At 33.4% G+C, this 15,021-nt stretch overlaps 1 protein-coding gene across 1 annotated transcript; it reads right to left on the bottom strand.

Annotated features, from left to right (window-relative positions):
* Nucleotides 1-6,066: 6,066 nt before the first annotated feature.
* LOC129318098 (extra-large guanine nucleotide-binding protein 3-like) lies at nucleotides 6,067-14,653 on the bottom strand. Its single transcript, XM_054962651.1, has 8 exons — nucleotides 13,437-14,653; nucleotides 13,145-13,282; nucleotides 12,245-12,349; nucleotides 11,962-12,147; nucleotides 11,093-11,267; nucleotides 8,971-9,212; nucleotides 7,214-7,380; nucleotides 6,067-7,104 (listed from the first exon to the last, which is right to left on the bottom strand). The coding sequence occupies exons 1-8, from the start codon at nucleotides 14,484-14,486 to the stop codon at nucleotides 6,522-6,524; spliced, it is 2,646 nt and encodes an 881-aa protein (XP_054818626.1). The 5' UTR covers nucleotides 14,487-14,653; the 3' UTR covers nucleotides 6,067-6,521.
* Nucleotides 14,654-15,021: the final 368 nt, after the last annotated feature.

Here is a 15,021-nt window from a genome sequence, read left to right as displayed (position 1 = left end):
TATGATATATCTTATACCTAATATTACCAAGTCAGCTTTGAGTTTAATTAAATCTCAAACATGTCACTCCTACAAAAAAAAATTTGCTTGCAGGGAAAATTATTGCTAAGGATATGGAAAAATAATTTTTATTAAAAAAATTTAAAAATAAAAAATATTTAGAAGGACCAAATACCAAAATATAAATTTAAAATACAAAATTGGTCCAAATCAAATTTGTTATTTTTTTCCCTGTAACTACATTTCAAATTGAATTTGATAATCACTGGTAGTGGTAAATAAATAAATAAATAATCTTAAATTATATTGATTTAATTATTTGAAAAGTAATTATTTTAAAATTACATTCAATTAATTATTAAAATTTATTGATTTAATTAAACTTAATATTATTTTTTTTTATTTGTGTGGAATTGAAATATGCACACCTTTATTTTTAAAAGAATTCTTTTGTAACTTATGTAGTACACATGTCTTGAACCTCTCACTAATTTTTCCTAGTTTTTATTCACATGACATGCTTCCACTTTGAATTTAGGATCAATACCTATTTGTAATAAATCACTGATTTATATCACATACGTACATATTCTGTATTTCCGTACACGATAAGTCATGAACTTTTTTTTTTTAGATGGCTGATGAATTTCAATTAATTTAAATAATACATAAAATTTTATTGCTATTATTGTAATGAAAAATGTTAAGAATAAACCACAAAAAAACAAGACGATTAAATTGGTGTATGAATTCTGGCCAAAAATTCGCGAATGAATTAATGATTTTTTTTTTTGCCAAAAGAATGAATTATTTAATTTTGCTTTGCCAATGCCTCTCTGTGGAATAGAGAGACTTGGTGAGGCAACTTCAATTATGGGCCATTATTTATTACTATTTATTTATTTGTTTGTTTGAGGATCCCGTGTTTAATTTATTTTATTAAATTAATAAATATTTGTATTTCTGGGTGCAAGGAAATTTTAAAGTTCTAGATGTACGTGGAAAAAGGTTAAAATGATATGATATAATGTGGAAATAAATAAGAAAATGAGTGGTTGGAATCACTGTCACATGATGTAGTCACTTGGCCATGTTCAAGTTTACAAAGTTTTGGACTTTTGGGAATATTTTCGAGATTACAAATATTTGCATATCGACGACATTTTTTTTTAATAACTTAAAAGTCTCGAGAGATCTTAATATTTTTAAATTCAACAAGTTACTTTCTTTTAATTAAAACACGGACAATTTATTTCATTTGACTTTTTCTTTATACCCTCTTTTCGAAAAAGTCTATGTTTGAGAATTTACAAAGAAATTGAATAGATTACAAATAAAGAAATAAAATAAAAATAGAATTGAAATGAATCAAATGATAAATGATGTGGTATTCAAGTTTTGTTGAGAGTTTAATTTAATAAAAAATAAAAATGTTTAACTTTTTATATATTAACTTCATAATTAATTAAATGCATTTACAATATATTTTTAATTAGAGATATATAATTATAATTATATATCAAAATCATAAGTAATTTGTGCACGTTAATATTTATTTATATGTATAACTGGGATTCGACGGATATCGGGATATGAATGAGAGATTTGTTTACGTAACATGAGTCTATCTTTCAAAAGATATAGACTCAGAAAAAATAAATTAATAAATAAAAGAAGAAGATTTGAAATGTCTTAACATATAAAATATTGATAGGAAACTTGTTGTGAGAGGTACACACACGTCTACCAAAAAAAGAACACACACACATACACACAACGCGTAATTAAAATAGACTCGTATTGTATTGTAGTAATTGTAATTGACTTAGATGAATAACGTGAAAGCCACATGAGGAGAAAAGAGGAAGAGAAATCAAATTATCAAATTAATAAAATTCAATCTGGACGAAGATTGGTTGAGGCATTTCAATTTTTTTAAAGTGGAGATCTGTAAATTTAAATAAAGTTTGCCGTTTTTAATATTTTATTATTTTTTTATAAAATAAAAGATTTTATTTTTATTTTAAAGGAAAACTTCACTTAAATTTACAAATATCAAATTTAGAGGATTTTAATTCTAAGTTGAAGAATAATATATAGTAGTGTTTATATTTGTGAATTTTAGATTTAAAATCTTAAATTTAAAATCCATGTATTTCAAATTCACACACACAAGTAAATCTAAATTCATTAATTTTAAAGTGCTCGAGCAAAAGATTTGGCCTAAATATAAATTTAAATCCAAACTCATATAATTTCAATTTCCAAATATGTACTCCCTTTGTTTAAAAATATGAGGCATTTTAATCGAATCTCACCCCTCAATAAAGTAATTGTCTACTTTTTAACTAATCTTACCTTTTTATATTTACCCCTATTAAACATCTTACAATAAATACAAAGCCATTATCAATAAGAACACTTTTGAAAAAAAAAAGACAATGATTACACTTTGAAAACTAAAAATACTTTATATTTTTTAATATCCAACCCCTCAAAAAATATCTTATATTTTTGAACGGAAGGAGTATATATATTTCACTACTAAAAGTCGACAAAAATCTTATAAATTAGAAACTGATCTTAGTGATCCGAATATGGTTCTACCATACAAGACGAATAGATTATTAGATTAAGAAAAAAGATGTTGAAACGACAAAAATCGGTGATTTTTTTTTATTATGAAACGAAGATATTAATTTAATTACAAATTGCCACATGAATTCACAGCTTATGTTAAGTCGTAAGTCGTCACAAACAACCTTTTTTTAAAATTTGAAATATTCAAATGAAAATATTTCTTCTTGCTTGTACAGCAAGGTAGGATGACTTTGTTTTGTTTTGCCCCGGTCTTCTTTTTGCCTTTGATTTTTTACCCTAAAATAAAACTAGAATTGATCATTTTGGGAATGCATTCAATAACTTGAAAGACAAGATTTTTTTTTTTGTATGCAACAAAATAAAATTTTCATTCAAAATCTGTTTTCCTGTGTGCATGGGACAAGGTCTTGGCAACCACTGTTTTGATAATAAAATATTGGGGATGCTTTGAAGTTTGAATCTTTGCCCTAAGAACTAGTGCAGTTCCTTGTATTCCTTTAGGTTTTGTATATAAGTCGCATTTTAAAAAAATTATTATCCTTTTTATAAGTTATTTTGCATTAAAAAGTGGATCATTAATTACTTTCTTGTAATTTTATCTTTTCATAATTTTCAAAGAGTAAAAAGTTACATGAAAAAGAGAAAATATTTTTAAAAACGATACATTTTATAAGGATAAGTTGGGAAATTTATTTTCTTTTTTAGACAAATTCAATAATTTAACCACTTTTTTTATTTTAATAAAGTAGTTAGAAGCGACTTATAAATATGATATTATTGTATATGAATTTTGTTTTATGCATGCATGGAAAGGTAAACTTACAATGATACTATTACTACTTTGTATATAACTTTACTAATTTTCTGAAGCCATATTGTATTTTATTGTGAAAGTAGTTGGAAGGAAAAATATGATATAAAAATATTTTTCGGATAATGTAATTTTTAGTCTCTTACATCTAGGAAGGGTATCAATTTGATCCTTAAAATTTAATTTTTATTATTTAAGACCTCAAAATTTGCTTCAGTTATTAAGTTAATTTTCTAAGTTTTATTAGACAAATTAACCTTAAAAAAAAACCCCACATGTATATTAGGTCACTGGTATAGACTATACACGTGGATTAATTAATACACATAAGCCAAATCTCCTAATCCTAAGTGTTGATATATGTTATTAATTTTACTATTTTATAATTGCTAACTTAATCTATCTAGCTTTTTTCCTTGAATATGCTCTTTTTTTTCCTTATCCAAATCAACATTATTAACCTACATCTACATGGCTGTCCCATCATCATTTATTTTCTCATAAAATTAACAACTACTTAGATAAGTTTATGAAACATTAAAGATTAAAGTGATAAAAATGAATTTAAAAGAGTAAAAGTTGGATTATGGAAGTGATGTATATTTGTAATATAATGTGTCTCCTCTAGTATGAGTTTAATTTGAAGTGATGATTTGATGAGCTGGACTTGACTTGTGGTGGTGAGTAAGTAGCGGAAGTGGATACAAGTGAAAGGCAATTAATGGTTCAATTAGAGTGCTTGAATGAAGGAAGCTCCATCAATGGTGTACTGATTCTTAATAATGTCCCGTATTTCCCTTTCCAGCTAGCTTGTCAACATTGAGTATTTCATGGGCAACGTAGACCTTCTTCTACGTTCCATAAATTAACATTGTCATCCAACTATTATGTAACAATTTTTGTTTAATGAGATACTATTATTTTATAATGAAGTTAGAATGAGATTTAAAACGAGAGAGAGAGAGAGAGTAACTTCAATTGTGAGACCTAGGCCTGTTTGGTTTTAAAAAATTGTTTTGTAGTATAATTTCCAGAATTTTTTTTAAAACAAAAAAAAATAAAAATCCGTTTAATTATGTTGCTTCAAAAACAGTTTTAAAATTAAAAAAGTACAGGTACAAGTTCAGCTATAAATTATTTTTTAAGTACCATTGAGTATTTTATACTATAAAGGTGGCAAAAAAATTCATTAACTATTAACAAAAAATGGTGCAACTAGCGCTTTCGGTCAACTTGAAGCTTATGGCCATTTGAAAAGAGAGAAAAATATTTCATGGGTCGTTCCTCTCCTCCCTCCTCTCTAATGGGTGAAGGGTCTTTCCATCTCTTTATCTCTATTTTTTCTTTATTTCCCTCATCTCAACCATTCATTAATTTTATAATTTTTTTAAAAAAATTATTTAATAAAATAACATAAATAAATGATTGAGATAAGAGAAGTGGAGGGAAATGAAGAGACCCTCCACCCCTCTCTCGTACCCACCTCTACTTCTATATCTTAGCTTTTCACCATCAATCTCCCACGAGATCGCCTATGTTTTCTGGGTCACCTTCCAGATCCAAGACGACGAAGAAACCTCCTTCTAGAGGCTACAATGTGTCTGGGTTAGGTTTGAAAGGGTCCAGAATGCACAGCCTAAAGTGGATAAAATTTGGGCAGTTCTTGGCCACCATGAGGATAGATTAGTCATCTATTGGCAGAAGTAAAGCAGTGAGTGAAGCTAGGGGCAACCCATTGATATATATAGCAACAAGTCCGTTTTTTCATTATAAATCCAGACCCAGTCCTGAAGGGATCACTCGGAAAAACTCTCAATTCTTGCAAATCTTTGAAAGTAGCAGGCTAGCAGCTACAACACCTAGTCCTTTGTCTTCAATGCAATCCAGTATCTGCATACACAAATCATTAACATTCACCAAAATAGAGTTTAGTTAACAAGAGGAAAAAGATTTTGTGGCTTATTAGACTCACCCATAATCGCTGTGGATTAGTCTTCTCAGATCTTTACCCCCAATACCTGCTGCATGGCTCAGATTCGAGGATGTCAAGTTAGAGATTTTGAAACCTACGTAGCATTGGTTTTCCGGTGCAGACAAGTTGGTGTTAATGGGATGGTGGGAATTAGGCCTAATGGAGCCTGGTGGTGCGAAAGAAAATTAAACCAAGTTTATTTAAACAAGTGACTGGCTCCTCATCATAAAAGTTCCCATGTAACTTGTGTCAATTGCTTAAATAAAACTACATAATTAATAATTGTTTAGTGTCTTCCACCTTTTACATAAGACTTAGGCTAGGTTGAATTCATCCAATCTATTGACATTATAAATTAATTCTAGAAAATTAAACTTTAACGATAAATTATATCTATTTTTCATTTTACGAGACTTTTTGGAAATTAATTTTTTCGGCGGGACTTTAACAATTTTCCCTAAAATTGGGGAAATCACTTGAGATTTAAAGGCTATAAATAATACAGTTCACCTAAAATTTGGAAAGGGAACCCAATGTCTGGTTTCTAAGTATTAAAATCTATTAGCAGCAATTTTGTCCTTAACCACGAGTATCCACCGGAGGCATCAAATCTGGCAACTTCCACAATAGGATAAATTTCTAAATCGAAATCAAAGAAAAACAGCGTGAGTTCCTGTAAAAATAATCAAAACCCTCTTCCATATGGAAAGGCTTCTTTTAGATCTCTTATAAAACACATCTAAAGAAATTTATGCAATGCAGAGAGATATTTCCACTGAAATATAAAAAATTACAGCCTTTTTTTTTTTCTCTTCATTTTAACCCGACCAATATATATATATATATATATAAATATGCTGTACAGACAACAAATCAACCCCAAACCAAAACCCTCCCCCGCAAATTAACTTATTTATAATGGAAAAAAATCATTCTGAACCACCCCATCTCAGGAAGATCCTTAAAAGATCAAATCAAAACACATCGGACATTTCCCAGCCAAACTGACCTCCCATATCCTTCTTTACCAAAATGCAATGCTCCTATCAAATCTTCCGGAGCTATGAGATTCTCTTTCTCTGCCCATAATTTAATCTTTCAGATCTTTTGTCCATGAGAGCTAACTACATGGCAAACTCATTCTTGTCTCATGAACGGAGATGAACTAGCATCTGTACTGAAAAATGATTCTTCCATATGGATTTCATATATGTCATCATCCTTCTGTTCATTCCACTTGACGACCTCCCTTACATATTTTAAGCCTTCGTCGACTGAGACACGCTCCCAAGCTCGAGTATGCCACACAAACAACTTCTGGCCAGTTATGGAATAATATAGCTCCTTGAATCTCACCGCCACATAGTAAAATGCTTGGTGTGCTAGGGCATGGTTATTGTGATGTGGTCTCACAGGACAAAAGTCTTGAAACCACTCACAGGTTGATAAAGGAACTTTGTTTATCTTTTCTTCCAAGACATCATACTTGTTAAGCAGAAGCACAAAAGGGGTATCTTTGAAACAAGGATACCTCACCAGGCTCTCAAAAAGATCTCGGCTTGCCAACATTTTGTTGCAAAGATGGCCAGAACTACTGGCCCACATTTGGTCATAATCACTAAGTGCAACACAGAATATCACTGCCCGCACATCTTCAAACATATCCAGCCATTTGCAACCATCTCGTAGTCCCTTTGAAGGTACTCGAATCAGTTGAAACCTGAGCCAAAGAATAATTATCAGACATTGTAAAATGAGTTCTCAAAAGCTTTAACTTTATAAATGAAAAGGATTATGCACTATGCATTGGGATGGAAGACACAACTTACTTGGTCGTGGGAGGACAATTTGAGCTTTCACTGTATGTTTCAGACATGGGACTTCTATCATCAAAAGAGAATTCCATGAAGGCAAGGCCGTTGCTTGGAGTGACTCCTTCAGCATATAATATATCCCTATCAGAAGGTTCATACTCATTGCTTGATATTTCTATTGCCTACACAGGATGAACATCATATATGATTGGTCATATAGATAGTACTAACTGCTTCAGTTCATCTTATAAGACACTTTTTACTAATTCAAACTCACCAAGAACAATCATTTATGTTCCTCAAACCCCTAAAATGTTGCATTCTTTCCAAATTTACCCTTCACTAATCACAATTAACCCTCCTAACATCTAATCTCAAGCATAATTACCAGGGATATTTTAGGTGAAACAATATTAAATACTCTGCGTAATGTGCAAAATATCTTATCCTGTGAAATCTCTAGATAGTGCCTTATAAACTAAAATGGAGGGCGTACAAAACATAATGCCTGCATTTGAGCATGTTCTTTTGAACAATTAACCAGATTCAATGCATGTCAAGAGATGTATAGTCAAAAGAATGTAAACAAGACCAGACGAAAAGACAGATTAAATTTTTTTGTTGGGGTGGAGGGGTGGGAGGACTAAGATAACTCCATTGAAACAAATAAATAACATAATTATTTGATTTAAAGAAGAAGGTCAAACATTCATTTTGTCATGCCAAAATTCAGATTTACCAGATTTAGGATTTATTCAAGCTTACGAATTTAACATTTACAAAGCATTTAGGACATGCTTTTAAAAATCATATAGTTCTCAAACTTGGGACCATAAAGTTGGTATACGCCACAAAAATTATGATAGGCAGGAAACCAATGGAAGGTTTATCAGACCTGCAGCATCAATTTTTACAAAAATTGTCAAATGGAAAACAGTAAAAAATGTAATGAGTCCGATGTCAATGAACACAGCATGCATTAAATACACACAAGAGCACATGTTCCATGGAAGCAAAGTGTCAAGTGTTCAAAGTGTTATGAAAATACACGAGCTTAGGTGTAGACATGACAAAAACTGTGTTACGTGACTCAATTTAACATCTATTATTTGATAGCAAAGCCTGCTAGATTCTATGCTGAAAGCTCAGGTTAAAGCTTCTTGAGAGAGCAGCCATATCACTTTATTTGTGCATAATATTATGAACTTAAAAACAGCTTATTTGCAGTGCCTCTTTGTCAGCAACCACCTCATCAAGTAATTGTATGCTAGGACAAATGAATAACCCGTAGGATAGGAGAGGTGATTCTAATTGGCCAATCACCATAAGCCTATAGGAATTGAAAGATTCTTTCATTACTTCTGGAGAGCTGAAATATATTTTAATCCATCAGCCCTTGAAGTTCTTTACAATGAAACCTACAAGTTGAACATTTCAATAGAACTCAGCACTAAATTTTCCATTTATTGGTATTGGTTTTTCATACTGGCTGTCATCAACTTTAAAAAATGATGAAATAAAAATTCAGAAAAACCCTGAACCTAGCTACATTGCATTAATCATTTAATCCAGAAAGGGAAAAGGTTAAAATTAAAAAGAAAACATTAATGTGTTAACTTTTGGAAAGTGACATCAATTTATTTGGTATCTCGGTTAAAAAAATAGAAAAAATATAAGAAAGAACAACAATTTAGTTTTTTTTGGTAGAAAGAGGGAACAACAATTATTGAATACTTTAGAACAAGGTAGAAAACTATCAATTGAATGCATACCCGATCCAAGAAATATTTAGCTACATCAGGAAGGTTATGCAATTCCTCTCTTCTCTTGTATGTTTCCTGAATCGCAGAGTCTCTCCAGATCTCATCTACCATAGGAGCATATTCACGTGTAGCAGCAGGGAAGAAAGCCTCCAAGTCTCCAGACGCAATAATATCCAGCAACCAGTCAGAAAAATGCTTAAATCTTGGGTTGATTGTGTAAATGCACCTCTTGTTTTCGACAGCTACATTTTCTGCGAAAGTAATAACAGTAAACCACCTTACAGTTTGCTCACCATTTTTTCATGAACATTAAGAAAAGATGCTTTGACTTGTCCACAAAATTCATAAGAAATCAAGGAAGTACGAGAGGCATTAAAATTTGTCAATTAGGAATCCGTCAGGCTTCAGATCATGAGCACTGGTACGTTACAACATGGGCGTGTTTCCTTGTAGCAAATAATTGACAACAGACAAGAAGTCTTGTAAAGAGAACAAATAAACGTTTTTCTGGGCGGAAAAAATGAACAACTTTTAATGGTCTCATACGCAACAACATTAACAGAGAAAAAAGTTGGTTTTGGAAAGCGACCTATTTGGACAAAATAAAGAGCCAAATAGAAGACCTCTATGCGACTATGCCTATTTTTTTTCCCTCCATAATCTGTAAGTGTTCTTTAACTATTCTGATTTGAAAATAATCTGAGACAAATTATAAAATGACCAAAAAAATTAGGGCATAAAAAATGACGAACTGCAAAAGATAAAAATTTTCAGTTAAATAATACCAATGATGCTTCAACAAAGTAAGCCTAAGATGCAAAATATACATGCTTTCTTAAGCATATACCAAAATGTCAGAGTTGCTGCCTCTTTTAGTCAAGTGATGAACGGCCCTCAACTATAGAAATTGAGCAATTGATCGTTGATGAATATATTTGACAGTTTTAAATGGAACTTGTTAGAGACTATCATACAACATTTTGTGAATATTCACTGATGATTTAAAATTTTTTTTCTTTGGGTATAACTACAAGATATTTGGTACTACAGACTAATCTAGATTGTTAGGTCCAAATAGACCAATACGAGTAGCTCTTCTGACAATTTTTTTTTATTTACAAGATTCAAACCCTCAATCTTGCTTAGGGGGTATTAAATCATTCCTACGTGGTCTAACCAACTAGTTGTTGACTAGGTGCTAGGGCCTTGATTTACCCACAAGCCTTCAGTTTTAAACTGAAGATTTTGCATTGAATTAGCCCCCACATCGAACGTTATACAAGAAATCAACTCATAGGCAGCAACTTTCTAGCTTCAAGTCAAGCTTAGTCAAGAACCATAATAAAGAACTAAGGAGGTCATAAGTTAGAAACCGAAGACACTTTGATCACAACTACTAATTGCAAATGTATCTATGTAACCAACCCAGTCACCCAAGGAAGTTCATTCGGCAACATGTACTCTTTCACCCTTCACCATTTAAAATATAGTTGTGTCCAATTCTATACTGAACAATGAAAGTCTCACAACAATCCCACCAAATGTATCATAATATGAATTTTTTTCTTGGGAAGTTCAGGGTGCACTATATTTTTTCATGCGATTAAATACAAAGAAAATATTGTTTTACAGATAGCTTTGCCCCACTTCATCACGCATCAATAAAGCACAGTTTACTTTAACCCAGATCTGCAACAAACTTGACTCTAAACAGTAAAAAGTTTTCACTTTTGTTTCCCTCTGTTTTTCAAAGGGCGTGGAGCCGTGGACAGAAGATCAGCTATTAACATATTTGAGGTAAATGAATCAACAGACCCGGGTATAAGTTGTTTCTACAGGCAAGTATAAATCCTAGGGGTTTTTCTTGTCAAGACCAAGTTATGCACAACACCAGAAGAATCACAACACCAGAAGAATCAAGGAAAACAGCAGCAGCAGCAGCAAACCTTATCCTGCTAAGTGGAGTTAGCTATATGGATTGTACAACGCCATTGTATTATATCATTTACCAAGCTTTTAAAAATGTAGTTAATTAAGAGGTCCATTAAAATACAGTAGTGCTGCTTTAACTACATATTAGAGAATAATAACATGCATTGTGGGAAGAAAGGCAAGAAGAGTAAAATCCAACCTGGCCCAGAACCCTCAACATCCAAAGTACATTCTTTTTCTGCCAAAGCCTCCTCTTCAAATTGTTCTTGTCCTTCAAGGAGAACGCTGAGATACTTGTACATATTGCTTTGAATCATGAGCTTGATGTTTTGCAACTCTTCTTCAGAAAAGCCATTGCCATATAAATTCTTGGCCTGTTCCAAGGAAAGGGAGGGAGAATATTATCGTATTAAGATCATAGAAATTGTAAGTCAAGACACCAGTACATAATTACGATAGCAAAGACATAAAGAAAATAGATCAAAAGGAACTCATTGCAAGACACAGAAAGAAAACTTGTGATAATGCATGCATGTCTGGGATATTGTTTTGACACTGTGTGCAACTTTCGGCAGCCTATCTATTACATCTAATTTGTGACTCACAATTTTATGTAAACATCAATCTATTGATATTTCTGCATGCATTGCAAAAGTAAAAATTCAGACACAAATTTAAGCATAATCATGCGCACATATCATACGTACAAAAACAAATACACAGACACATACAAATATATGTGTACATGCATGTATTTTGCTGAGAAACATATATACGGACATGTTCCGGAGCTGATAACAAAGCAATACAAATATCATAATCCTTAAAAAGATAATGAATCTATTACATTATTATCAACCACTCCAATGTACTTAATTGTAGTTCACCACCAAACATTGTTCCAAGTACCAAACAAATGAACTACAATTCCTCACAAAAGGCCTATGCTCAAACGGAGAATAAAAAAAGTGAGAAAAGCCTAGACCAACAGATTCAAGTTAACACAAAACGACACAAGCAAACAAGCAAGAGTACAACACAAAAAGAGCTGGGAACAGACAGACATGCCTGTTTAAAGAGAGTGGATGTTCCTGATCCTTCCATGCCAAACAACAAAAGTTTTTGGACTCTTCCTTGATCCAAATACTCAGGCACAGACCTCGTTGAATAGGTAGTTGGATTCTCATTCATCCCATGAGAATTATTTGGCGGTACAGGCAATGAGAATAATGAAGAAAGGAGACGAGTAGATGCCTGCCTACCATAAAACAAGCCACTACCATAAGACCAATATCTAAGTTAACACTCAAACAAAAGAACAGGTAATTATCATATTCAGATAAGAAAGAACCTTTCCCCAGATGTTCCCCTTTATATTATTTTGACCTTCTTCCTCATAAGATCCATCATCGTAAACCCAGAAATGAGTATCTCGAGGACACTGTACATTTGCCATCTGAAATGACACGCAGATCAGGGACAAATCAATTGATGATGATAAAATTAATAATTTACCAACCTACTTATTAAAAAAACAATAGAAAAGAAAAAATAGAGAGCCAATTATAGTTAGCTGAGCAAATATTCTATCTCATTGATATCAAATCTGAACAATATGATATTCTGATAAAAAAGGCCAGGCAGTATTTAAAGGCTTTGCGTTCACTAGTTCATCTACTCACACACATTATTAGCGTAAAAGTTCTTATTGTATTCCTTTCAAGACAAACTTTCTCAGATCCTGCAATGCAACCAAACACTATATTTTTTTTAAAAAAATAATAGTAGTAAAGCTAAATACACGAAGGAAAGGAAACAAACATTTAAAATAGAAGAGCACTAAATAACCGTCAATTACCCACTGCATCAAAGAGTAGAGACCTTAGATACATATCCTATGGAAATGTTAACAATCCAAACTTTGATTTGATACGAGTGGATAAATTTTGAATGAAGATGTATTTCCTGGCAAATGTAGTATCTCATTTAATATATTCTCATCAAATTCTGACAATGTGCAGCCTATAAGTGGATATAAAAAGCAACATTGAAAGCTTAAGTTCTTAGGAAGCTCAGGTTTTTGTTCATTTACATGATGCAGTAGATCATATCTGAACACCAAGAGATAATGACGCATCAACTAACAAGTTACTAAATTTGGTATCAAGCCTTATATTGTATTTATACGTTCAACTGCATGTTTACCGTTTAGAACTGAGTAAAAGCAGATGCATGGAGAAACATAATTTACCTTTAACATCCTAAGCTCAATTTTTGTTATTTCACGACCATTCATAAAAACTCCAGTATTTCCTTTGCTAGCATCCATCTGAAGTTTACCTCCAATATTTAGTTTCGAACTTATTATCTTATCTGGCTTCTCTCCCTCCTGAAATTCATGACTTTCAAGTAAATACAAAAACAGAATGAACAAAAACCAACTTCTATGTTAAACAAAAAAAAAACAAAAAGGAAAAAGGAAAAAAAGAAAGAAAGAAACTTGCAAGAAAAAAAGGCTTGTATGTTCAAACCGAAAATTTCACCTTCCCCCAAAGTCCGGAATCTTTATCGTACCAATACTTCCCAGGCTTTAATTTCTGAGGAGGCATCGGACAACCCAAAATCTCCGCCAATTCTTCTTGCCTCAACTGTCTTCCGTTAACGACAACCTGCTCAGGTCGAAGTTGATTGGCCGCGCATTCCCTTTCCGCCTTCATTATCTGCTTAATCTCCAATGGACTGCAAACTCTCGACAACATCCTCGAGCACTTCCCCAAACTCGACCTCTTCGTTTCGTCTATAGGCTGCCCAATGCAGCTCACGCACTTACGACCCTCTGGCATCGATCCCATTGCCTTAAGCACACAATTACTACAATACCTTTTATCACACACCAAACAAGCTTCCTTTTCCTTCAGCCGATTCCCTTTCCCACATCTGCTGCAAATCCATTTCTTTTTCGGCCCAGCCTGCGAATTTCGCACTGCAACCGGTGATCCCACTGGCTCGGAAGCCACGGAACGCGGAGACGAATACCCGTCATCCTCTTCGTTCTCTGAATCCTTGGGCGTATTAAATGTCACAGTAGTAGGGCGCTTCACTTCAATCAACCCATCACCTTGAGGAGCTGAATTGGGAGCTCGTGGAGACGACACAGAACTAACCGCATCCTCGGAAATTCCGCCTCCGGAATCCGAATTATCCTCACCCTCCCCGTTCCGCAAATCAAATTGAGTCCCTGAAACCGAAGAGGACCTTTGACTCTCCACCGGACTACGCGACTCTTTACTAAAAGTACCATTCCTGAAGCGACTAAACCTGGTGAACCTGTGATTTATGGGCATCACCACTGGAATCGAAGTGCTGTCAGAAACCGAAGCCACGGAATCAGCACGAGCCGAAGCCGGAGCCGACGCGATATCCAATGGATCAGCCTTGGGGACCTCATAAGGAACGGTAGGGCCCTCGTATTCCACCGCAATTGAATAATCGAGATGCTCTTCGTCGGGTAAGGGTGCACCAGCTGGTAGCATCCTTCGGAGGACCTCCTCCCAAGCTTTGCCTTCTTCTGCGGAGGCTGCCTCTGACGCCATTTGTCTCTGCAGAAGAAGCCGAAGAGGATTTGTCTCCGGTGTTTGGCTGGCGAGTAAGCTCGAGAAAATGGGCAAGAAAGGTCAGAAAAGAAAGAGCACGACCACGAGTGAGTATCAATTGAAAGGTCTCCCCAGAGACGGCGAGAGAGCCTGCTCGTGTGTGCCTGTGTGAGAGTTGTCAGCCGCAGTCGAGAGAGTTGGCAGAAAGTAAACGGAGTCACTAACGGCAGCCGTCTGGAAGGCTGGACGATTCCATTGCAACTGACGTCATCATGACAACCACACCCAATTCCGGTTCAGGATTATCAATTATTATTTCCGAAATCACATTGCTCTCCTTCAATTGTACTCTTTTGCCAATTTTTTATTGAGTACAGTAAAAAGTTGCATGTGTATATGAAAAAGAAAGTCTTTTGAAGGTGATATATATACTCTCTTGTGTAAAATATAATTTTTTTAATTAATTTTAATTCAAAATATAAATAATTTAATATTTATAAAAAATTATCATAAATTAAAAGTAGAGATAAAAATA

Source organism: Prosopis cineraria, unplaced genomic scaffold (genome assembly GCF_029017545.1).
Source record: "Prosopis cineraria cultivar Desert tree isolate PC_DT_omini unplaced genomic scaffold, ASM2901754v1 PC1, whole genome shotgun sequence".
Lineage (NCBI taxonomy): Eukaryota > Viridiplantae > Streptophyta > Magnoliopsida > Fabales > Fabaceae > Prosopis > Prosopis cineraria.
Note: the sequence above shows the minus strand (reverse complement) of the source record. Positions and strands in the feature narration are given on the sequence as shown.

Coding starts and splice junctions, on each gene's coding strand:
- LOC129318098 (XM_054962651.1), bottom strand. CDS start 14,486: ATGGCGTCAGAGGCAGCCTCCGCAGAAGAAGGCAAAGCTTGGGAGGAG. Junction 12,148..12,244: donor AGGGGAACATCTGGGGAAAG/GTTCTTTCTTAT, acceptor TATGGTAGGCAG/GCATCTACTCGTCTCCTTTC. Junction 11,268..11,961: donor CATCCACTCTCTTTAAACAG/GCATGTCTGTCT, acceptor TCCTTGGAACAG/GCCAAGAATTTATATGGCAA.